At 34.0% G+C, this 25,836-nt stretch overlaps 1 protein-coding gene across 1 annotated transcript in view; it reads left to right on the forward strand.

Moving 5' to 3' along the window:
- The window catches only part of DPP10 (dipeptidyl peptidase like 10), a 117,809-nt gene that overhangs the window by 82,954 nt on the left and 9,019 nt on the right, over positions 1-25,836 (forward strand). The window contains exons 13-15 of the mRNA XM_031029028.2: positions 16,237-16,431; positions 17,283-17,337; positions 25,527-25,626. Of these exons, the coding sequence (XP_030884888.1) occupies positions 16,237-16,431; positions 17,283-17,337; positions 25,527-25,626 (350 nt within the window). The remainder of the gene's footprint in view (positions 1-16,236; positions 16,432-17,282; positions 17,338-25,526; positions 25,627-25,836) is intronic.

Consider the following 25,836-nt stretch of genomic DNA (forward strand, 5'->3'; position numbering starts at 1 on the left):
TGATAAATGAATTCAGTAATGTTGCAGGATACAAAATCAATGTACAGAAATCCACTGCATTTCTATGCAGTAATAATGAAGCAACAGAAACAGAAAATTAAGAAAGCAATCCTATTTACAATTGTACCAAAAATAGTAAAATACCTAGGCATAAACTTAATCAAGGAGGTGAAAGACCTATACTCTGAAAAGTATAAAACACTGATAAAAAGAAACTGAAGACAACACAAAGATATTTCATGCTTACAGACTGGAAGAACAAATATTGTTAAAATGTCCAGACTACCCAAAGCAATCTACAGATTTAATGAAATCCGTATCAAAATACCAATAGCATTTTTCACAGAACTAGAACAAATAATCCTAAAATGTGTTTGGAACCATAAAGGACCCTGAATAGTCAAAACCATCCTGAAAAAGAAAAGCAAAGCTGGAGGCATCACAATTCCAGACCTCAAGTTATATTACAAATCTGTAGTAATCAAATGAGTATTGCACTGGCACAAAAATAGACACACAGATCAATAGAACAGAACAGAAAACCCAGAAATAAACCCACAAGTATATGGTTAATTAATCTTCAACAAAGGAGGCAAGAATATGTAATGGAAAAAAGACAATCTCTTCAACAAATGGTGTTGAGAAAACTGGACAGCTACATACAAAAGAATGAAACTGGACCACTTTCTTATACCAGACACAAAAATAAATTCAAAGTGAATTGAAGACCTAAATGTGAGACCTGAAACCATAAAAAATCCTAAAATAGAGCAGAGGCAGTAATTGCTCTTACCCAGACCATAGCAACATTTTTCTAGTTACATCTCCTGAGGCAAGGGAAGAAAAGCAAAACTGAACTACTGGGACTAAGTCAAAATAAAAAACTTCCGCACAGCGAAGGAAACAATCAACAAAACTAAAAAAACAACCTATGGAATGGGAGAAGATATCTGCATATGACATATCCGATATAGTATCCAAAATACAGAAGGACCTGATACAACTCAACACCCCAAAAACAAATAACCCAATTAAAAACTGGACAGAAGACATGAACAGACATTTCTCCAAAGAAGACATGCAGATGGCTGACAGACACATGAAGAGATGGCTCAACATCACTCATCATCAGGGAAGTGTAAATCAAAACCACAATGAGATAACATCTCACACCTGTCAGAGTGGCTAAAATCTACAACACAGGAAACAAGTGTTGGCAAAGATATGGAGAAAATGGAATCCTCATGCACTGTTGATGAGAACGCTAACTGTTGCAGCCACTCTGGAAAGTAGTATGGAGGTTCCTCAAAAAACTAAAAATAGAATGCTCTCTGATCCAGTAATCACACTACTGTGTATTTACCCAAAGAATACAAAAACACTAATTTGAAAGGCTACATGCACCCCTATGTTTACTGCCGCATTATTTACAATAGCCAAATTGTAGAAGCAGAGCAAGTTTCCATCAAGAGAAGAATGGATAAAAACGATGTGGTGTATATATACAATGGGATATTATTCAGCCATAAAAAAAGAATGAAATCTTCCCATTTGCAACAACTTGGATGGAACTAGAGAGGACAATGCTAAACGAAATAAGTCAATTAGAGAATGACAAATACCATATGATTTCACTCACGTGGAATTTAAGAAACAAAACAAAGGGGGGGGAGAGAGAAAGAGAGAGAGAGAACAAGAAACGGACCCTTAACTAGAGAGAACTGATGATTACCAGAGGGGAGGTAGGTGAGAAAATGGGTGAAATAGGTGATGGGAATTAAAGTGTACACTTACATGATGAGCACTGAGTAATGTATAGAATTGCTGAATCATTATCTCATACACCTGAAACTAATATAACACTATATGTTAACTGTACTAGAATTAAAATGAAAAAGTTCAAAAAATATCAAAGACCATTACAAATTATGGAAAAAAATAACAGAGAAAGATGATCTAGTAGGGAAAGCTGATTTTTCACATAATATACAACAAAAATAAAAACACAAATACTTTTTAAATTATCGATAGAAATATGTAATACGTAATTTAGCACCTATAGTTATGTAATACACATTCATCATGAAAACAGATTAAAAAAAAACATAGTCAAGCCTACAGAATTTACTTTGCTATTTTTTTGGTTGATAAAGAGAAAAATGAAAGTATTTTTATTTGTATATGCCAATTATAGCAAATATTAATTTACTTTATCCAAACTCCTTGGTTTTCAGAGGTAAATACTCGGAAGTTTTACAGAATATGACTTACTAAACCAAACTCAGGATTTTTCTTTTTTGACTTCATTTTTATAAAGTGGTCTAGTGTTTTAAGATGCATAATAATTTCTAAAATATTTATGCTTGTAAACCTATATGGGTGAGAACGGCTTAAGTGTTTTTTAATGTGTTTTTGCAGGTTGCTTATAATTTAAAGGCATATTTTTTTTTCTCTTAAGATTAAACTCTGTCTTCAGTAACAAGTGGAATCCCCACTAAAAAAGAAAGTATAATTGAATTTTTTTTTCCTAAATGGGCAAAGAGACAGTGAGAAATAATAAAGTGACTATTACTTAAATTAGGCTAAGAGATGATTTAGTGATTTTGGTGTCACTACTGTTTTGCTCTTCTGTGCAGTGTATCTAGTACCTGACAGACTTTCATGTTCAACTTACCTGACAGACTGTGAGTCCTTTCTTCACCTATACAGATGGATTTACATCCAGGAAATCCTATGATGAATACATCAGTTGGAGACAGGATGCAGCAAATACCTGAGTAGCTGGAAAGAAGATTGGCCTTGAAGAAAGTAGCCTCTGACAATTTGGAATCCCCTTTCTACTAAATCTTCATTATGGAACCTCAGAAGAAATGGTCCTGAGGACCTCTCTGTGGCCATATTTTCTGAAACCCCAACCTAATTTCGTGATCTTGAAAGTAAAAGTGAATCAATGGCAACAGAATATTTTACTGTAATAGAAAATCTGTGAAGCATTACCACTACAGATAAATCTCAGTGACCTCCATTTACAGTGGTCTCTATGGGGTCATCACCCCCTTTTTCTTTCCTACTCTTTATTCTCCCTTCAGATGCCTGTCTTTCTCCAGTCTTTAACATTATAAGGTGCCTTTAAGAACCCAGTAGTCTATATTCATCTTTATAACTATACTATATATATCTATATCCATTTCAGCATTTATTACCTTGAATTGTTATTTTTATTTTCTGCTCATATATATGTAATTTAGTATAACACATTTACATGTCGCTTTTTTGTACAAGAAGCTATGCCACAGCTGGGGGGAGATAAAAAGATAAGCATCTTGAAATCTATAATCCTTTTTTAGATTTGCTAAGTGTGTCTCCATAATGCCTGGCACGCATAGAGGAACCCTATAAAAACTTACTAATCTGTCATTCTTTTATGGTGTAAGACTATAGATTACGTGGGAGATAGCTTAGAGTTATAGATGTTTATTCGATAAATACATATGAACCTAAATGCCTAGAACCTGGTAGGACACAATCCAGACAGATATACTGGTATTAAAAATGAACAGTTGTTTGTTTGTTTGTTTGCTATATCCATGAAGAGAAGCAGTATGGAGCTGGGAAGTTTAGTTCAGTGTAAGAAATCATCTCTTCCCATTTTCTACTCTTTCATGTTCAACATATCATTGCTACACCTGACAAATGTCTAACTCTGGGAGGCAGTAACTGTGAAACAAATTAATTTCCAGAATGTAACATACTCTGGCATGCCTCTATGACTTTGTTCTTTCTTCCTAAATCCATCTTCCTTGAAATCCTAATAAATTTATGGTCACCCATCAAATCTTATGTTCCTGAAACTTTTTCACCCTCATCTGTCCATCTGTATCTTATTACAATTCCAAATCTGTGTTTCCTTCTAGAGCCATAGCCTTCTGTCCAAAGGCCCTCCATATATCTTGAACCATATCAATCATATTGTCACTTTTCTAGTGACAATTTTTATGAGGATGCTTTTTTATAGGCTTATTGGGAAATTTCTGACTCCCCCTAGATTTTGGACCAAGGCTTCTGGAGGAAAATTCAGTTTAGAAGTAAGTAAGTGAGAAAAATAATTTATAGAATGGCTTATGGAATATTTCAGCACCTTAACAGAAATGTTAAAATCTTTATGTATTCCATATGTCTCATAGCAGTTAGCTTTTGCAGTTAAGAGTCACTCCACAAATACATGTTGAATGAATAAATGGATGATGTCCAGAAAGTAGATGAATGCAGCCACTACTGGTTTTCCACTAAGTCATTCTAACTGGATGGAGATCATGATTCATTTTTATGTAGGTAGTTTCAGCATTCACACAATGTCATGCATATCAGAGTACTAAAACGTGGTCATCTAGATGGAAGTGAGCTGTTCGTCAGCTCTTTTCTATATAATTATTCTGTTAAATAGCAGGATATAATTAATTAATACATATGTAGTGAATGAAATTATCCAGCCACTCATGTCCAACAATCAAGATATCATCATTATTTTTGATAAACCTACTTTGAACAAACAATATGGATACTGTTTAAAATTCTGATAACATGCTCATGGGACTGCAAGTGTCTTGCCTTCATCTTTGAACCAATGGGGTTGTCCAAGAGCCCACACTCTTCTTTTGAAGCCCCGTACAGGCAGACACCATATCTGGATGAGTCAATTCCAATCTGCCACCCTGCTCTCTACCTACACTTCTTTTTCCGTAGTTTGTTGCTCTATCTTCTTTTAGTTGCATTTCTACTCTGATGCTAGGGTGAACTTTGTGTGATAAATATCTGAAAATGTGGCTCTCCTGATTTAATCTGACTCCACCTACCCCCTAGTAGAGATTCAGTCTCTAGATATTGAAAAAAAAAACAAAAGGAAAAAAACAAAAAAACAAAAAAAAAAACTGCTTTATTCAGGAAAATACCAGCTTCTCAATCATTCCTGTTTTTTTTGTTTGTTTGTTTGTTTGTTTTTTTGCCAGCTGGAAAACTTCTCAACACTTGAAGATGTATTTCTTCAAATTCTATGCACACCTGTTATATTATATAACCACACCAGATTACAATGTTTGCTTTACTTTCTTTTCCATTAATTGTAAACTCCTTGATTATAAGAACTCCTTTTGTATTGTTTTGCCTTAACACTGACAGGAATATTATTTGTATTCAGAAAATATTGACAGAATGAATGAATGAATGTATGTCAAACAAATCAATCAACCCTGAGTTAGTCACTGGGAATGAACTTAATCAAGATAGGGACTGAGGGAGATATAAATGATTTGAGAGTTTATAATGTGTTTAAATTCAGCTTTTGAATGAATCAGTTTCTCTGCCATGTGGTATCCCACTCAGAAAAATGTGAGGTCCATTTCTCATTTCTCTAATAATCTTTCTGGATAATGCCCAATAATGATTGATTTTCATGTTATCTTTTCAATGCTTCTCTTTAACACTTGATTATTGAGCATCTTAAAATAATAAGATTATTTATTGGATAAGGGACATCATTTTAAGAATGTGGAAATACCGGGGCACCTGGGTGGCTCAGTCAGTTAAGTGGCTGCCTTCGGCTCAGGTCATGATCCCGGGCTCCTGGGATCAAGTCCCACATCAGGCTCCTTGCTCAGCAGGGAGCCTGCTTCTCCCCTCCCTGCCGTTTCCCCCGCTTCTGCTTGCTCTCTCTCTCGCTCTGTGTCAAATAAATAAATAAAATCTTTAATAAAAAAGAATGTGGAAATACCACCTTTAAACCTTATAGAAACCATGCAGGATAAATATCATTGTCTTCATTTAACACAAAGAAACTGTGACTAAAATACGTCATGTATATTATCTCAAAGATTATCAGCAGGACAAAATTAGGGTTGGAACTCAAGATTTAATTTATTTCTTTTATGGATCAAAAAGCTGCTCTTTTTATTACTCAATTCCATCTTGTTGCATAGCCCATTGCATAATTATTATTGGAAAACTATCAAAAATGCTGACCAGAATCAATAGAGACTTCACAACAACCAAATTCTTAGATATTATTTTTCCTCCCACTTAAATTTATAATAATCTCTAGAATGTAACCTTTTCCACCTGTACCATGTTAATGCATTGGTGTAAAATAATTATAGGAATCATGATTAAGTTCCTAGATATTCCACATGAGAGATCAAATTCTCACCCAGACTATTTCATAAAATTCCAAATTCTAATTAAAATGTTCACTTTTTGAAAAGTCTTTATGTCCATCATTTATTCTGTGGATTCATATACTTTTGAGTGGAGGAGATTGTAAAAAGTTTGTTTTGTTTCCCAAGAGTAAAGACATATATTCTAAAACTTCTCTAACATTATTTCACCTTCCACTTGTTCATGCCAAATATATATCTATTTCACTCTCCATTTCTTACAAAACATATATTGAATGTATATGGACAATAGAGATAGCTAGTACTTGCCTCAAAGAATGATTATTATTGCTTTCCATGTAATACGGGTCAAAGCTTAAATTTTAAGTTTCTGATTTTTCTCGTTTTTTAATCTTCCACATTTAAGTAGATGAAAAATTCACCCACACTGTAATGCAGATGAAATGATTAAGAAAAGACAGTGGCATTTAATCTAGGTAATGGAAGGGGAGAATCTCAGTGATTGTTGTGTTTCACAGTTTTCTTGAATAAATTGGGCCTTGTTCTTTCACAATCTAGAGATAATGCATTGTAAATGTCAGTATTAACTTCTTAGTACTATTTAAAAGGGTACACATTCAAAGGTTGATGTCTTGAGAAGGTGCCACAGGGAAAAAAATTCTAAATTTACAGAAAATGTGTAAATAATGCAGAAGTTATCATATTCTCTTTGATGATTCTTTTAAATTGACAGATCTATATACAGAGGGAGAGACATATATAAAATCACTTCTATTACTTTCAAATATATACCATTTTAGCTCTCTTCCTCTCTTAATACAGATATTAATGATTTCATATGAATGGCATGAATTATAATTTCATACGAATGATATTGTTTAAAACCTACAAGTATGGTTCATATTTAAAGGTATGCTACTAAATGCTTTTCATAAGAAATACTTGCGAATTTACTCTGTTTTTAAAGTTTCAATGGTCATATATTGGGTCATAAATGTAAGGAATATATCTATATTTAAGTCATTCTTTTTTTCTGGTTTAATGATTTATTTTTTTCTAAAATCTATGATAGAATATTAAATATATTAGTAATTAAACATGTCTCTGAAAATTTAAACTAGAGATGCTGAGATACTGTGCTTTTTCCCTTGGTAATTCAACAAAACCCCAAGTTAGAGTACATCAATGACATATTACTTGAGGATTCTCTTATCTCTTCTGTTTGCTTTAAATATAAAAATACTGTACTATGCCTCATATAAGGCTATGCAGATATAGGCAAAGCAGACTTAAGGGTTGGCAGTGACAATGAGAAGGTCTGCCAGAAGCAAAGGTCTTCCTCTTATAACATCACACGTGTCTCCCTGAGAAACAAGTATTATACAAAATCACACACTAAAATTTACAGGGTATCTAGGAGAAATGAGACAGGGGAAGAAACTCAAAACTATTAAACTTCATAAACAAAACCATATTTAAAGAATAATATGCCTATTAAGATACTTGTAGGATTAAATCATAAATAAAATTTTTACCTAGAATTACTGCTTTTTTCAGCATGGAAGTGGGTATTTGCACTTCCTCTTTGAGGGCATTCTCTTCTAGCCCTTTTTATCATATTTTTATCAAAATTATAAACCCAATCTACGTGTGCCCTTCTTCACTCACTGCTTATTCTAGTCTATGTTTTGCAACCTCTATAATTGGAACTCTCAGTTCTCACCAAAGAGCCTAACACAGAAGGACCCATTGATTTTGAGAGCTACTGTGCCATCTATAACTTGCCCTAAATCAAGGTGCCTCTACTGATTTTCAATTTTTTTTCTTGAGGTCTTAATATATTGCTAGAGCTTTCTCTTATATTGTAATAAAGTGTGTCCCTGACTACCTCCAAATATTAACATCTTTGGAAAAGCTGTGCAAAAACCCCAGTGACATCTATGTTGGCATCATCTCCCTTTTAATCCATCACATGAAACATATCATACCAAATGAATACATGTTGAACAAAAACTACTACATCTTTAAGAATTAAAAGTATAAAAAGTGTTACATAAATATGTACACATTGGGGTGCCTGCGTGGCTCAGTCGTTAAGCATCTGCCTTCGGCTCAGGTCATGATCCCAGGTTCCTGGGATGGAGCCCCGCATCAGGCTCCCTGCTCAGCGGGAAGTCTGCTTCTCCCTCTCCCACTCCCCCTGCTTGTGTTCCCTCTCTTGCTGTCTCTCTGTCAAATAAATAAATAAAATCTTTAAAAAAATATATGTACACATAAATCTTAATATATATGGATATTCATGGAAAAATCATCTATATATCATGCTGTTTACAAGATAATACTTATACATTATTTTACTTTTTTTCTCATAGTCCAATGAGTACAATAGGACAGATATTGTAATCAGAAGTGCTTGGTAGTGTGTCACCTGGTAGACATCTACCAAGAGGTGAAAACTTAGCCAAAAGGTACATTTTTGGACTTTTACTACTTTTCCCTAAACAATTTTAGGGAGAAAAGCATTTAAAAGATATTGTATAAATTCAGGAAAAGGCCCAGAGTTAGAACTTGGTAAAAAAAATAAATAAATAAGACTTTCAAAATCTTATATTCTTTATTCCAGCTAAGAACCATAAATTCTTTTTAAGAATGTAATTATTTACATGTCAAAGATAGAAAATTAATATTTCACTAAGGTCTACTTTAATAATTGTGTTCTTTCAAAGATCTGGGTTATTCATCTATGGTTTACAGCTGCTTTACCTGTGTCTCAGTTTACTAAACTGTAAAATGGTTCTTCTAATAATTGTCCATAATTAGCACTATAGTTATTATTATTTCTATTTAACTGACACAAAGTAAGCTTAGTATCACCTGTGTTTACACAGGCACATTTTTCAGTTGATAAACTGACTTCTAGGATCCAGATCCTGTAGTTAGAAGAAAAAAAAAAAAAGTATATAACCACCAAATATTATTGAAGGTGAATGATGCCCTAATGAGGATAACCTGCAGATTCAAAGTTTGCATGTAATTATCATCCATTTCTCTACTAGGAATCCACTGTAATCCCTGATATATAGCCCATGTATTGCTTGCCTCAATGTTAACATTCACAACAGTCCCATGCTGAATTGTATTTTCCATTAGAAAATGAAGAAATAGGACACTGTTAAGGAGATAGTCAACTGCTCCTTTTTTTAAAATATACATGCTTTGTTCTATTTTCATCTGGAAAACTCCTCTGTTTGTTAAGCCAACATGTAGAATATTTTGTATTATAATATCTAAAGCAGACCTGCTGTATAGGAGATTTACCTAACAGTTACATACTCATCAAGAATAAGGCCAGTTTATCTGTTCTTGATCTGTTTATGCAATGTGCTAAACTTTCTTTTGACTGTGACCCTCTCTAAAGAGATCCAAAGAAGTGGATCAAATGCTGGCCTACCTTAGTGATGATATAGTCATTCCCAGCAACTGAAAGTAAATATCACCAAACTCCCTTTTCTTTCTACCTCCTCAGCCACTCTGTTAGAAAGTATCCCAAATGGAAACTGGCCAATGGATAAGAATTAATGTAGTAAGACTCTGACAGCAGAGATGATTAGGAGATTGGAACTTGCTCCCATTTTATTGCGCCATTTCTGTGAGATATCCCTGAGGCCCTTTTCTGTTGGTTCTCTTCCAATATTTTCATGTGCTAAGATGTTTATCCTGAGGTTAATTTTGTGTGGATAATACTAACAGTCCATTTTTGAGTTTTATAGCTGGCTCATTAATATCCATGCTGTTCAGTGTCTCAACCTGCGTTCTGATAAGCTTTTCATTTTTTGGCTTCCTACAACAATAGAAATAACTTGATTTAATGAACTGGATTCTGCTTTTTCTTCATTGCTCTAATGATAATTGTTATGCAGTTTCCATATCATACTAAGGATTCAATCTCTGGCTTTTATTCAAGAGAAATCAATGAACAAAATCTAACTGAAACCCTTTCAAAACAAGGAAAAATATGTTTAATAGAAAGAAACTGACCCTGATATGAAGAAGCCTATTCTATTAAAAAAAATAGGAGGAAAGGAGAAGAGATTGAGTAGAGAAGTAGAAGGATAAAAAAGATCCCATTTTACTAGAGCGAAATAGCCTCCCAAATTCAGAGATCTAAATTCTGATCAAGAAAAAGCATTAAATTACTTGTTTCAGTAGCTTTTTGAATATAAAGAAAACCTACTGGGAAAAAAAATGACTTAAAAAAAACCCCTAATTTCAATGTCACAAGTTTTATAATCCAGAAAAGTATACCAGGGTAAGATTCTCTTGGTTTTGTTTTAGTGCCAGAAGAATTATCTGTGGAAGCAGGAGAAGAAAGAACTTACACATACAGGGACACACATATTATATGCAATGTACAAATACACATGACTATGTGTGGAAAGAAATCAGGTATACACACACCCAAAACAAATGCCTACATGTACACATCCTTTTATTCTGAATTAACTGAAAGACCCATCCACTGTGAAAAGCAGAACATTTTTAATGCAACTGAATTTTCCCTTAGACTAAATAAAAGAAAAAAACTTGACTGTTGTTGTACTAAGACTCAGAAATTATCTAAATTGTCTAAAGCCACTGCACCTGGGCTCAACTCAGTCTGGTCCTATCATCATACCACCTATACCCTTTTCAGGATGGCACCCCACATTTCTATAATCCTAATCCCAGTGGATTAATGCAATTTTTCTAAAACATTTAACACTGAACAGGATCTATGAATGCAAGTATATGAACACAAGTGTTGAAGAGTAATAGAATTTGAGAATTTGGTTGATAAGCCTAATTTTGTGTGTATTATCAGGTAGGCCTTATCATAACCACCACCAGAAACACAGGCTTTGCCATGTAAGAAAGGATGTAGGCAGAAGCCTAAATAACACTGACCATATCAAACACTTCCCTATAACTCAGAAAAAACAAAGCTGTTCAGCCAAAACTTATATTGTAAACAAACCACAGATCAGAAAGTTGCAGATATCAGTGGTATTCTTAATGGAAGAAGACAGGGATATGGACAAGAAACAGTTCTCTGATAGGAAAAAAATAATGTTATTTCTCACATGTTGCAGTAAGTAAATATATGAGAAAAGTCATTTTGTTATTCTGCATGTAGAACAATCCACCCATGAGAAGAAATCTAAGGATCTTAAAATGAGAAATAGAAGGAATTAGCCAAGAAGCCCTTGCCAATGTATGTATCACTATGCATGTATTGCTTGAAAGAGGTCAAACTTCATATGTTACAACTAAACCATCACTAACTATAAATTTCTATTAAGTAAATTTCAGATTAAGGCAAGACAAATATTGTTTAAGGCAAATGTCCTATGTCAAACTCACCTTCTATTGTGGCCCCTCCTTCCACGCCCCAGTGGACAGATGAGCAGCTATTAGTGTAGCAGTTTTCAAATTCTACCATGTAGGAAAAGAAATTCTGCCATGCAATAGACTAGTCAAGAAAAGTATACTCATTCAAAAATACTTTCCTTCCATCTATTGTAACCAAGTTCTACTGGTTAGGAAAAGACTTCTTAAAATGTGCTGGATGTGATCTTAACTATTTACAACATACTACTTTGTAACAACAAAAAAACAATAAATAAAAATAAAAGCAGCATATAATTACTCAGGGTAACTCAGCATAGCCTAACAAAGTCAGGACCGAAATGTAGATCTTCAGCTCTCTTTACATGAATTTAAATAGCAATTTGTGAACCTGACCAAACACGTAGTCTGAACAGTTTGGTTGGTCTTCACTTGAATTCAGTTTTGATATACATGGTGTTAAGTCATAAAGATTCTTTTGTCATTTTAGAAGTCTACTGGATATTGTGTTTACTCATCTTTCTTTCTATATTTTATTATATGCTCATACCCTGAACTCTTCATCCATACAGACATGCTTAGTGCTGAAGGTATTGAAATAAATGTTCCAAGACTTTAACTTCTAAGAAAAGTTTAGTCTTAATTTGATTTTGCTGCCTGTGTTAGGAAATACACATTTCATGTTGCTGCAATCTTTCCACTGCTTAGAACAGGTGGGATTGTTCTTTTACCGCAACCCTCAACAAAACTGTATGTCCCTACTCTCAACCTTGAAACACCCTCCTTTCTATGGGCCCCCAGAGATTTCTAAAACAGAGAGTAAAACAAAATAGCATAGTAAAAAAGATGAAGATGATTGTACAGCTGAGACTAATATAACACCGTATGTTAACTATACTGGTATTAAAATTTTAAAAAAATAATAAACACTTAGAGCTTAAAAAAAAGATGAAGATGACACTCAGGGAAAGACAAAGAATTACCAAATAAATTGAAGCTCGCCAATTCTGCATAACCAATTCATGTTCTTTCATAACTCATCTTGAAATAGATATGCCTGTACCATGCACCAAAAAAGAAAGAACAACAAACCCACCTAGATGGAGAAATGTGTTAAAGTCATTGACTGGTAATGTATTGATATCATTGTGTGTTCTAACACTGAAAACTTGTGAAGACAAGGTTGAAAGTTAAAAATGGCCATTTAGAGAAAATACCAAAGGAGTGGAATTGTTATTTTTTCCTCTGGGTATTTCAAGCCTGAGTAAGGGATTGAAGGTTTTTGTTTATAAAAATCTACAACCATTTATTAATCATTAAGTTTGAAAAATGTGCGTTATTTTAAACTGTATTTAAAAAATAATTTATTTGCCTGCCATAAGATGTCTGTGACTTATTAACATTTTGTCTACACTTAATTTAGTTTTAAACTCATTAAGTAGCTGTGAACAATGCAATAGTTCATAAGTAAATTGGAAAATTATCTTCCATGTCAACAAAACATTTTACAATGTTACCTTAGAGCAGCTGCCAGTGTGTAAAGTTGGAAAATTCTGCTTTAATAAAGGACAGCACTCTGATCATCACTCCCAAGGATCTGTGGATTACACTTTTGTATTTTCTTGTAGGTCTTTAGGTATCATTGGTCCATCTGACATAATATCTCATATGACATGGCACAATACCTTTATCCATAGACACTGCCCAGTTTAATTTCTGCACAATTGGCCCAAAGCTTTTATACAGTTCTCCAATTCTAACTGTAAGGACATATGCTCAAAATAAGCAACACTGGCTGCAAACAAAAGAATAATAAGTTTCTATTGTTTCATGAATTTAATAATTGTCTTAAATTGCTTACTATATTTCAGAGAGTATTTTCAAATACATTATGTCATTTAATGTATATAAAACTCTTTGAGGAAAAGGACAGTATCTTGCCATCATTAAAGATAAGGAAACTGAATCTTGGGAGTTTTAGTTTCTTGCCTATCTATTATATTCAGAGTAAACTGGGACTCATATGGTCATATTTTTACTCAGCTTAAAAACTGAAGTTAATCATTGTACCTTATTCTCTGTGAATCATGGTTTGCTTTCTAGTATTTGCAGTAAATCCCCAAGCTTCAAAATATAGTTATCTTTATATAAACTAAAGGCTTTTTAAGGTCCTTCCATTTAAAACCTCACATGAGCCTACTTTCCCTGAAAAGATCTAGTTCAACAGCATTTTCTGTGTTCCGGCATAATGTGCTAAGCATAATGATTCATGCTATTTCTCAAATGATAGACAAGTTATATCAGTATCACCTAGGAATCTGGAAAAAATAGCAATTCCACACTTAATTCTAACTAGGCAATCAGAATTCTAGGCACAAGCATGTGGATATTTGTAGTAACAATTCCCAATAATCTGATAAAGAGGTAATGTTGCAAAAACTAAAAATTAAAATTAAAAATAAAATTACAAGAAGAGCTAAAGATTGCAGACACCATGGAAGAACAAAACAGATTTAGATTTGGGTCATGGGATCATCATTAATTGTGTGATTTAAAGGGGGATGGAGGGAGATCATGATTAACCCACTTTCATGGCACAGTTTATTTATAGAATAATAATAATACATGTAACAAGCCATGCAAAAGACAACTTCCTCCCCAGAAAGGTTAAATAAATTTTGGTAGTGTATAGTAAATAAAATAATAGATCTTAAGTATTTAAACCACAAAAGACATCTGTAGTAGTTTACCAGGGCTGGGCAGACTAAATAATAGAAATGTTATTTTCTCACAGTTGTGGAGAATAGAAGTCTAAGATTAAGGTGTCAGCAGGTTTTACCTATTCTGAAACCTCTCTCCTTGGCTTACAGCTGGTTTCCCTCTTGCTGCCTCTTCACAGGTCTTTCTTCTGCATGATTCATGTACCTCAGGTCTCTGTTGTGTCCTAATTTTCTCTTTTAAGGACACCAGTCAAATGGATAAGGGCCCACCCTGAAGTCCTGATTTTAATGGACTCACCACTGGAATGGCACTATCTCTAAATACAGTCACAATCTAAGGCAGTAGGCGTCAGAGATTCAACATATGGATTTTGGGAGACAAAATTTAGCTGATAACAGCATCTAGTAAATTTTAGTTGTCCATTATTTTGTCCCATTCCCTACCTCCTCCTTTACCTAAACTCACTGGTTTCACACAGCCCCGGTTCAGTTCCATTTGCTGCCCAGAAGTTATTTTCTTTAGCAAATCTGATAACCTTAAAGCTTGTTGATGAGGATTAGTTTGTGTATTGTAATGTACTGGTGCTTCTAAGCAACACATTTGCATAAAGCAACCAAGAAAGTTTGGTGTCTTGACAGGAGAGTGAATAGGGTGAAAATTTCTGGTATGCAGCTCAAATAAAATTGGAGATGTTCTCAGAAAATTGCATGTTTGATGCATTAAATCTATCACATGGACAAATGCATGTTTGAACTATATCTAGGTTTGGATCTAGATAATCTGTGATTTTATGCGAGGCTGCTTTTTTACCTTTTCTATATTCTAGAAAATAAGATACCACTGTACCATTGTAATCTGACTTTTTAAAATTTTATCACCTTATCCCTCCAGAGACAATGTTCATGCTTTATAACCTGCATGTCTTTCTTTACTTCTAGCATTCAAATTTTTCAAACATATGCCTTTCCTTTTCTTGTTGTTAACTTTAGTGATGCAAAATAATTTTTCCTCAATGTATCCTTAAATTCTCTTTAGTGAGAATTCCACCACCAAAAAAAAAAAAAAAATTACAGGGAATGTTAATGCAATATTTCTTTTTGAGTTAGAAATTCTTTAGGATTGTCCATTTCTTGTGTTAAGAAACAAAATTCAATTGAGTAATTTAGATCTAACTGACTTTATTTAATGATTTATGATTTGGGCAGCATCCCATCTAGCAAATAGACCTGTACAAAGTGGAAGCATTTTATAGGCAGGAATGGGGTAGGACAGAAGGGTTTTAGCAAAAGAAAGTACGACTGTTTCATCCCAGGTCACCCTCCCTTAAGGGGAAGATGGGGGCTATGGGAAGGGTCTTAACATGTAGATTACCTCACTAGTATAGATCATGAAATTCCAATGTGATTGGTTTAAAATTCCAATCCTGGGAGAGGATGAAATTGCATTTAAGTTAGGTATTAAGTTTTGGTGAAATTTAGTAAAAGTGACTTCATTTTGGGTCTGTTGTCCTTATAATGCTTATTAAACTATTATTAAGTCTCCATAAATGGTTCTGATCTCTATCAGATCCTTTGGCCCTTGTATACCATCTGCAGGACATTTCTAAAACACACTGGAAGAAATTCAATAAAGTAGGACCTTTATGTCAACTTGATCATTATTCTTTAGAAATGACAATGAAATGTGAATGTATTTTCCTTCATTTCTCTCATTTGAAAAATGAGTTAAAATCTCTTAGAACAGTTTTAAATCTTGTTTCATATTTTCAGTTCATTAGAGAACTTTTTATTTGAAATTTCACAAAGGAAAATTGCATTATACTTTCAGGTTTATTATCAAGAATTAACAGAAATTTTAATAGCCCACATAGGTCTTTTCCAAAATTTTTAAACTGTGTGAAAGCTAAAATTTCTACCACAGTGCCAATTGCTCTTGTTTTGGTCCAATGTGTTGGTATTTACAGGGATGAAGAACCAGGAGGCCAGCTGGTTACAGATAAGTTCCATATTGACTGGGATTCAGTACTTGTTGACACAGATAATGTCATCACGGCACGATTTGATGGCAGAGGAAGTGGATTCCAGGGCCTGAAAATTTTGCAGGAGATTCATCGAAGGTTAGGTTCAGTGGAAGTAAAGGACCAAATAGCAGCTGTGAAGTAAGTGGGTGCACATTTTCCTACTGTTTTTCTTATAATGACAGAAGCTAAGTATATGATACATTAATACTACTAATATTGATTCAGAGATTTATCCTTTAGCGAATGGACAGTTTTTCTAAGTCACATAGACTAGTGCATTTTTTCAAGTACTTTTCACTCTTAGCACCAAATAAAACAATTATCTTACTTCCCCTCTGGAATTAAAATTTACTTTGGGTTTATGAAAATGGGAGAGACCTTACAGCGCCTGGGTGTTTCAGTTGGTTAAGCGTCCCAACTCTGGATTCTAGCTTAGGTCATGATCTCAGGGTTGTGAGACTGAGCCCAGCACTGGCCTCTGTGCTGGGCATGGAGCCTGCTTTAGATTCTCTCTCCCCCTCTCCTTCTGCCCCTCCCCACTCCCTATCTTAAAAAAAAATGGGAGAAACCTTAATTTAACCACTCTATTATTTATTTACAATAATCTACATGTCTATTACTTCCCAGTTAACTACAATTCTTAAACTTTCACAGATACCATTCCCACACAGGCATGAGTGACCAAGAAATCTAGGAGGTTCTTTAAAACAGTATACAGAAATTGGCTAGGATAGTGTCAAAATGTAGATCAGTAGGTCTGGAATGGGGCCCAAAATTCTGCATTTGTATCAACAACTGGACCATCACTTTGAGTAGCAAGATTTTGGAATCTATGATCCTTCAACATGAATAGAGCTCCAGCCACTCAAGTATTCCTAATTTGATATCTGGGTTTTGTGTGTATGTGTGCGTGTGTGTGGATGCCCAGAATGAATTCCCATGTGCATTTGACTCAAGAAAATATAACTGTATTTTTTTTCTCATTGCAGATTTTTACTGAAACAGCCATACATTGACTCCAGAAGATTAAGCATTTTTGGAAAGGTAAATAGAAATGTTGTGTATATGCATTTTTATATGTATATAAAGTACATATTTATACATGTGTATATTATGTGTATTTGTACATATAATTTCTTCACTTTACTATGATATCTCTGTACTATTCTTTAAAATGTAATATTATAATTAATACTATACACATTCTGTCATTTATTAATCATGAAACTATTATCTAATTGGCGCTGGTATTAGAAGTAGAACAACAACTGAACAACAACAAAAAATTCTGTTTTCATAAAGCTTATCTTCTAGAAAGGAGAAATAGATAAACACATACATTAAAAACATAGCTTCATATAGCAGTACGTCTTATAAAGAAAACAAAAAATAAGTAGACAAAAGTTAACTCTAGGAAGGGCCAATGTTATTAGAATTAAGTGGTCAACTAAGGTCCCTTGGATTAAGTGGTATTTAGGCTGATAACTAAATAACAAAAGGGAGCCAGTCCTATAAACCTCTTGAGGCAGGGTGTTCCCTATAGAAGGATCAAGTACCACAGCCTTGGGGAAGACGGACAGGGCTTAGAAACTAAAAGATGACCAATATGCATAATTATGTCTTTAGTGTTTTCTGCATGATATTTACTTCTCACTGCCATAATTTTTATGTCAGTTTCAACATCATTTTCACAGTAGGGAAACAGACTCCATATAGATACTTACTAGTCACCTAGTTTATCTGTATCACGAGGCTAGACACCACACAGACACTAAGATGAAAGGAAGGAGATCTGGTACTATTTTAATTTAGAGACAAAGCAAATTATTGTTGTTCATGGATTTAAACACAAAATATGTTTTACTATCCATAAATGAACCCAGAGATACATGACAGGAATATCTGATCATTTTACTGGAGTATAAATTTTACTGGTGTTCACTGACAAGTAGGTATAAGAAAAGCTGTTTAACAAATGAGTAACATGTAAATCAGCACATATTCTTCCCTGACTTCAGATACCTGCAGTGCATCATGTCTTTGCTTTATTTTATTCTTGTTCTCAGTAATACTCAAGAGATCAATAGGGACAATGCTCCTCTGACATAAGTACAAACAAATAAATGAAAGCCCGTCGCTAACAATAAAGATATTAGTGAAAAAAATGGAAATGTCTAAGAAAGTGATCATTCCACAAAAATGGAAACTCCAGACAAATTAACAAGTGCATAAAGCAAAGTCTTATCATATGCTACAGCATGGATGAACCTTGAGGACACTGTGCTCAGTGAAGTGAACCAGTCACAGAGGGACAAATTCTGTGTGATCCCACTTACGTAACTTATCTAGAGTAGTGAAATACATGAAGACAGAGAGTGGAATGGTGGTTGTCAGGGGGAGGGGAAAAGGAAAGTGGATTGCTTAATAGGTAATAGAATTTGAGATTTGCAAGATGAAAAAGTTCTAGGGATCTGTTCCACAATAATGTGAAAACACTTGACACTATTGAACTGTGCACTTAAAAGTGGTTACTTTGGTAAATATTATATGTTTCTTACCACACACACATAATAAAGTGCATATAGTGGAGAACACTTTATTCTTTAACGGTCCTGATACATGTAATAATTATGAAGGACTTACGGCTTATCTATTTCAAGGCTCTACTCACTACACACATAAATTAGTCTAAAAGATCAAATGAGCTACACAAACGTTCATTGCTACGGACATTTAGATTCCGAAGGTTGTGAAATGACTCACAGAGAAAGTGAACTTTTACTGGATGGTAAAAGTCATTCAGCAAGGAGAGGACAAGGAGAAGGCTTTCATATAATGCCCAGTGTCAGCAGGGAGAGCATAGTTGAGGAACATAAATAAAGTGATTGACTATAATTAAGGCTCACATAAAGGAATGAGAGGTGACAACATTGAGAGTAAATCTGGGCATAGACTTCAGGGAGTCCTTCATATTAACAAAAAGTTAGATTTTAGTCTACAAACAGGAAAAAATAAAGTTCAAGGCCTCAGATTTAGAAGTTCAAAATCCCATATTTATCACTTTATTAGGGAACTGATGAGCCTCAGGTAACTGACTCTGGCAATCTAAATATACAAAAGACATGGGATATAAACAAATGAAACAATTAGATTTTACATGGAAAAAATATCCCATTTCAATTAAACAAATATGAGTATCTGTAACCGAATTATAATTTAGAAGTTAGCTTTCTGATCATATAAAGGAACGCTGTTAGCTTTAAGACTTTATAGTTCTTATATTTTTTTTTCTTGGAATGTACTTATTTCATTCCAGTATCAAATTAAGTTATCTTAAACTCATAAAATTGGTTAGGGAGTAATGATCTTGCTTTTTTGGAATTAGATTACAAAGCTATATGAGGCTTTGTTTTCTTTGTTGGAAATATTTAATGTTTAAATTTATTTAATCAATAGAAGAATATTAGGATTTTTCCATTTCTTCTGGAATCAGTTTTAGTACTTTTAAAAGAATTTTTAAAATTTTTTTTACATTTTTACATTTTACATTTCATATATTTTTAAAGAGTGTTGTCGAAGCATAGTATATATTCTATTATATGTTTAATCATTTCACTAATGGGGGTAGTGCCCCATTTGACGCCTCATTTGGTTTATGAGTGCCCTTCTGCCTTTGCTAGAGCACTTCCTCTTAATTGCTCTTATTCCCCCTGCTTGTTTCTCTTCCATCTCCCCATCCTTAACTCTTTTAATGAACCATATTTTGGCTTAGTTGTTCTCAATTTGTCTTTTCTATTTCACTAATTTCTACCCTTACTATCCTTATTTTAGTTCTTCTACTTTTTAAATCTATTTTGTTCTTAAATTATTGACTTGAATGTCTAGGTTATTAATTTTCAGCAGCCTTCCTTTGAGTTATGAAATCCCTTTGTATTACTCCCTTAGGTACTTCCCACTAGTACTGATAGGTAGTACTTTTTTTTAAAAAAACTTCATATCGTTATCCCCAGAACCTAACCTAACCTCAAATATATAATAATTCTTATGTTCATTCTCTCATTATAAGTGTTAAAGCTAAGAAAACTAGAAAATTTTCTGACTTTCATTAAAAAAAAAAACCAACCTAATTACATGAATTGAGTAGGTGGCAAAATTCAAAACCTATAAACATCGTATGTAGAACTGATATTGCCATGATTACCAGGCTACATCAATGGGGAATAAAATTAATTAATTTCACAAACATTTATCAAATGTCTACTATGTGCCTACTACTTTTCAAAGTGCTGGACATATGGCAATCATACACATACGTACGTACAGACACACACACATACACACACACACATTTTGGGAATTTTTAGTTTAGTGAGGAAAGAAACATTTAAAAAATCAGTAAAGTATATAAAATGTCAGTGATAGAACAATTAAGGAAAATTAAGCAGAGAGGAAAATCGGGGCCCAAGATTAAGGAAGATACAGTAATTTCCATTTGTAAGACAGGAAAGATTTGACTAAGAAATCACATTTAACCTAGGAAAAGGGAATTTGAGAAGGCAAGAAACATGGATATCTGAGGAAGGTTAAAAAAAAAAAAAAGTACAAACATGTGCATTAATATGGAAGCTTGTTAAAACCTGACTTAGGGGGTACCTGGGTGGCTCAGTCAGTACCAAAAGCGTCTGCCTTTGGCTCAGGTCATGATCCCAAGGTCCTGGGATCCAGCCCTGTATCAGGCTCCCTACTAAGCAGGGAGTCTGCTTCTCCCTCTCCCCCTCCACCCTGCTTGTGTTTTCTCTCTAATAAATATTAAAAAAAAAAAACAAAAAAAAAAACTTAGGGAGGTAATTATTACTTATAGTTTTATATACTCTCAATTGAGATAGGGCTTGTTAGTGGCAGTCACTTTTAAGGTTTGAAGCTTTTAATATATATAATATGAAGGATACAAGATGGGATTGTAAGAATTGTGATAAAATGTTTGTGATAACATTAAACAAATTAAAAAGATTTAATGTAAAATAATACAATGCAATAAATTGTGTTACTCATAAGTAGTGTGTTTTTATTTCAAAATATCATGTGCCATAAGTGATGTGGTTCACAAAGAATCTTAAGTCTAAGGCTAGGAAATACCTTTTTCTCAGTTCTGTATTTCTTTTTGACTGTATTCATCAACTTTCGAGTACTCAAAAAAGTCACTTAACGAATATCTGAAAACACATGATGCATGAAGATATGTTTTCAGTAAAATGGTTATTGCAGACCCCACCCCCTGGCTCCTCTATGTCCATCTATCTATTGGATTCAGTTTCTTCTATCATGGGTAGAATATAACTTTTTTAAGATAAAATATTCTCAGGAAATATTTAAGTCCACTGAATAAAAATTTTTAAAAGATAAATCTGTTAAAATTGTATAAGTAATGCTAAAATGCTATGCAAATGGAAAGGATGTAACAGTGAATGGAAAAATGTGATTACTGAGAAACCAATAAAATGACAGCACAATTGAACAGAAAAGCCTATACCATTAACTATTTTTGATCTGTATCAAATAAAAAACACCCTCCAATTGACTAAGTCAATATGATGACCCACAGTTTCTGGCATCTTCCTCTTGGACAGGAGTTGTTTTAAAAATTAAAATCACCATCTTCTGTCTACCTAGAACTTACATCCGATTCCTACCCTTGTCCGGGATATATTTTCTGAGAACTCCTTAATGATCTACTCTTGCATTCAGTGAGTAAATATAAAATAGTACAGAGGAAGGTGGGCAATTAAAATTTAATTTATTCTAATGCCTCCCAGTGTTGATTTTCATTTAAAAATAGAAGTTATTTTGCTGAAATAAATCAAATTAAGGCAGCATTTTGGATTAGGTTTTTGAATGCTATGGAGAGAATTTTATTCAACAGCTTTCACTATCATTAAATCTTAAAGAGTATTTATCTTCATTAATCTCAAATTTTCATATAAAAAATAGTAAAATGCAACTCTTTATGCAGCAGCAAAGATTTACAACCCTAGTTTCACTTTAAAATCACATGGAAAGCTCCACAGCCCATTCTCCACAGACTAAGTTGTTTCAGAGAGCATTGAGATATATGTTTAAATCTCCACTGGTCTAGGGAATGCTGACTGAAGCTAGGGAGATGTTTGGGTAGGTATATTTGTTAATATTATTATAGCATAAGAACTTATTATTTAAAATGTGGAAAAATAATTTCCCTCTAGGCATTCCCTGGGAGTTTGTTAAAAATGCAAAATCTTGGGCCCCACCCCAGATCTACTGAATTAGCATAACCCGCATTTTAAGAAGATCTCCCAGTGATTGGAATGAACTTTGAAGCACTGTTCTAGAATCTGCCCTTCCTTTGGAAGACACCATTCTACTTAGTTCCTGGAGATAATCAGACTGAGATTTATGTGAAACAGAGATAAAAAACATAATAGCAATTTATTATTTTCTATTATTAAATTGTGATGTACAGTTGTTCTATGGATTGGAATATTCAGCTGTTCTCTCAAAGTCGTCAGGTTATATGAACAACCAAAATCATCATCAGTTGAAAAGTCTGCTCTAATTAGAACCAGAAAAGTTACCAACTGAGATGTGCATTTTTCACTGTGGGAACAGTGTTGCCCCATGGGAAATACCTGAAACCTTCTGGCTACAACACCTTGGTCTTAACTCCGTGTCCATGAACGTGGAACAATACACTGGAAAAGCTCCCTTTAAGGACAGAACTTTTGGGGATCTCTACACTTTTGTTCTATAATAGCTATTTACTTACTTTGCAGAACTCATCCCACCCTGCATACTTCTGAAGGGGAGCAGACTATGCCTCTTTGGCATAAGGATTTTTTTGAGCTGATTATTTTTCTTGTAATCTTTTATTACAAGGCATCTCAGCCGAGAACTCAGAAAGAGAGAGGGAAATTATTTTTCTTCCCCCCCTCCCCACTTCTTTCTTTAGATGCCTTCACACTTTTAAGGCTAATGCTTCGGAACTTTGCTGACCTAAGGATATTTTTGTATCTTTCAAAAAGAATGAATAAAGACACTCTGTGGTGGTTTATCTCTGTAAAGGATAATTTTATTTCCCTCATTTACCAATTGGTGAAGAAGATTTGCTCAAGCTTCTCGGTACTAGCTAAATGTTTTAGTACTAAATTAACATATGCAAAGGAAGAAAAATAATTTTCCTTCTATCCTTCTGAGCTCTTATCTGAGACCCCTGTAATAAAAGACAGATTGACAAAAGAAAAACAAACAGAAGTTTATTGACATACATACATGAGACATACCCAGGGAAAAGTGAGTAATTCTCTGAGGTGGGCTTAAAATTCAGGCTTAAATAGCACCTTAATAGGAAAAGGAGAGCAGGATATAGGCCTTTTAGGAGAGTGAATGATTGTTAGGTAAGAGGAATGGGCCCTTAGAAGAATAGATGGGAAGGGTGATAGTTGATGACAGTCTCTCTAGGTGTGCTGTGGACTTCTAGTGACAAGAATCAATCTTCTAGGGCGCCTGGTGGCTCAGTTGGTTAAGCGACTGCCTTCGGTTCAGGTCATGATCCTGGAGTCCCTGGATGGAGTCCCGCATCGGACTCCCTGCTCAGCAGGGAGTCTGCTTCTCCCTCTGACCCTCCCCCTTCTCATGCTCTCTCTCTCTCTCACTCATTCTCTCTCTCAAATATATAAATAAAATCTTTAAAAAAAAAAGAGTATTAAAAAAAAAAAAAGAAAAGAATCAATCTTCTAGGTTGATGAAATTCCCAGGGAGGGGATCTATGACAACTGAGTTCCTTTGGGAGGATCCATCTTTAGGCAGATAAGTGGAGTTCAGAGAAAGCCTTTCCCTGCATTTGCTCTTTTCCAAGTGTCTGCAGCTCAAAATAATCAATAGGCCAAAGTGGCATATTCTGCTACTCTTCACATAGGTTCTTTCAGACACTTAAGTAATCTTTGCAATTGGGACTTTGATGTCAATCATCCCACTTTTAAAAATAATGTTCCAAATAAGAATAAATGAAATTCTGTATTTCTCATCTCAAGAATTTAGTGAGAATAACAGATTCCTATCACATTGGACCACACTAATGTCATCTGGTAATCTTTCAAAAGTAGACCTCATCATGAACCAATTGCATCAGAATTGCTGAGGCTAAGTCCTGGGTCTTAATTTTTTTTTTTTTTTTTAATATCTCCCAGGGTACTCTGATGTCCAGCAAGATGAACATTGCCCAGAGCCTGGCTAAAAATTAATTTCTAAAATGAATATGTAACTCAGTAGGTCATTCCCTTAGCCCCAATCTACTAAATTGTTAAAATCTCCTCTGGAATTCTCCCAGTCAAATCATAGGCTACAAAAGAAAACTGGAGGGCGCCTGGGTGGCTCAGTCGTTAAGCGTCTGCCTTCGGCTCAGGTCATGATCCCAGGGTCCTGGGATCAAGTCCCACATCGGGCTCCCTGCTCGGCAGGAAGCCTGCTTCTCCCTCTCCCACTCCCCTGCTTGTGTTCCTGCTCTCTCTGTCAAATAAATAAATAAAATATTAAAAATATATATATAATAAAAAAAAGAAAACTAGACATCTTTTTTTAAGAATTTATAATTAAATTAGTTCAACAGCACTGCAAGATAAATTCAGATATTTAAAATTAAATTTAAACAATAATCCAACTCATGTAACTAGCAACATTATCAACCTCACTTCCTTCAAATATTTAGGTGTGTGGAACTGGAAGCAGAATCTGTATTTGCGATAATAGATTTTAAATATTTAATTCTCCTTTCCTAATTCTACATAACTATCATTATTAAATATTTCACTAAATGTATATATGTGATTTGCTGAAAATGATATATGATTTAATAAGTGCTATATTTCCTTACCTTTTAATTATTTGGAGTTATTCCCAGATATACCACATGAAATCAAAGAGCAAACATTGGACAATGTTGATATATAACTGATTTTCTATTTTACCTAAAGTTATTAAAATAGCGTGTTATATAAAAACTTAAATTCTTTTCAAAATTTTCATCTGTACAAAGTGATCTTAGTGTATTCTTTTCTCAGGTCTGGGACATTGTAAGACATTCTATTATGTATATTACCAGTGATCAAAAGCTAAAAATATCTCCAAGGATAACTGATACAAACACTCACTCTCTCTCTCTCTATATATATATATACATATATATATACTTTTTATTTTGCCAGGGGTATGGTGGCTATATTGCATCAATGATATTAAAATCAGATGAAAAGCTTTTTAAATGTGGATCAGTGATTTCACCCATCACAGACTTGAAGTTGTACGGTGAGTACTTCCTACAGATTGACTTAATATAACGTATTGATTTGTAAAAAAGAAAATCCCAATGCAGAAGAGCTCAACTGAGCTCATTTATATGTTATCAGAGAGGTTTTCAACTGTTTATCACCTTCCTGATTCAATCAGTTTTACTGGAGCATGACGATTAAATGTGAAATGTAGAAATTAAATAATGAAATACACTCGTCAAATGGT

Source organism: Leptonychotes weddellii, chromosome 3 (assembly GCF_054177405.1).
Source record: "Leptonychotes weddellii isolate Sample4059 chromosome 3, ASM5417740v2, whole genome shotgun sequence".
NCBI lineage: Eukaryota > Metazoa > Chordata > Mammalia > Carnivora > Phocidae > Leptonychotes > Leptonychotes weddellii.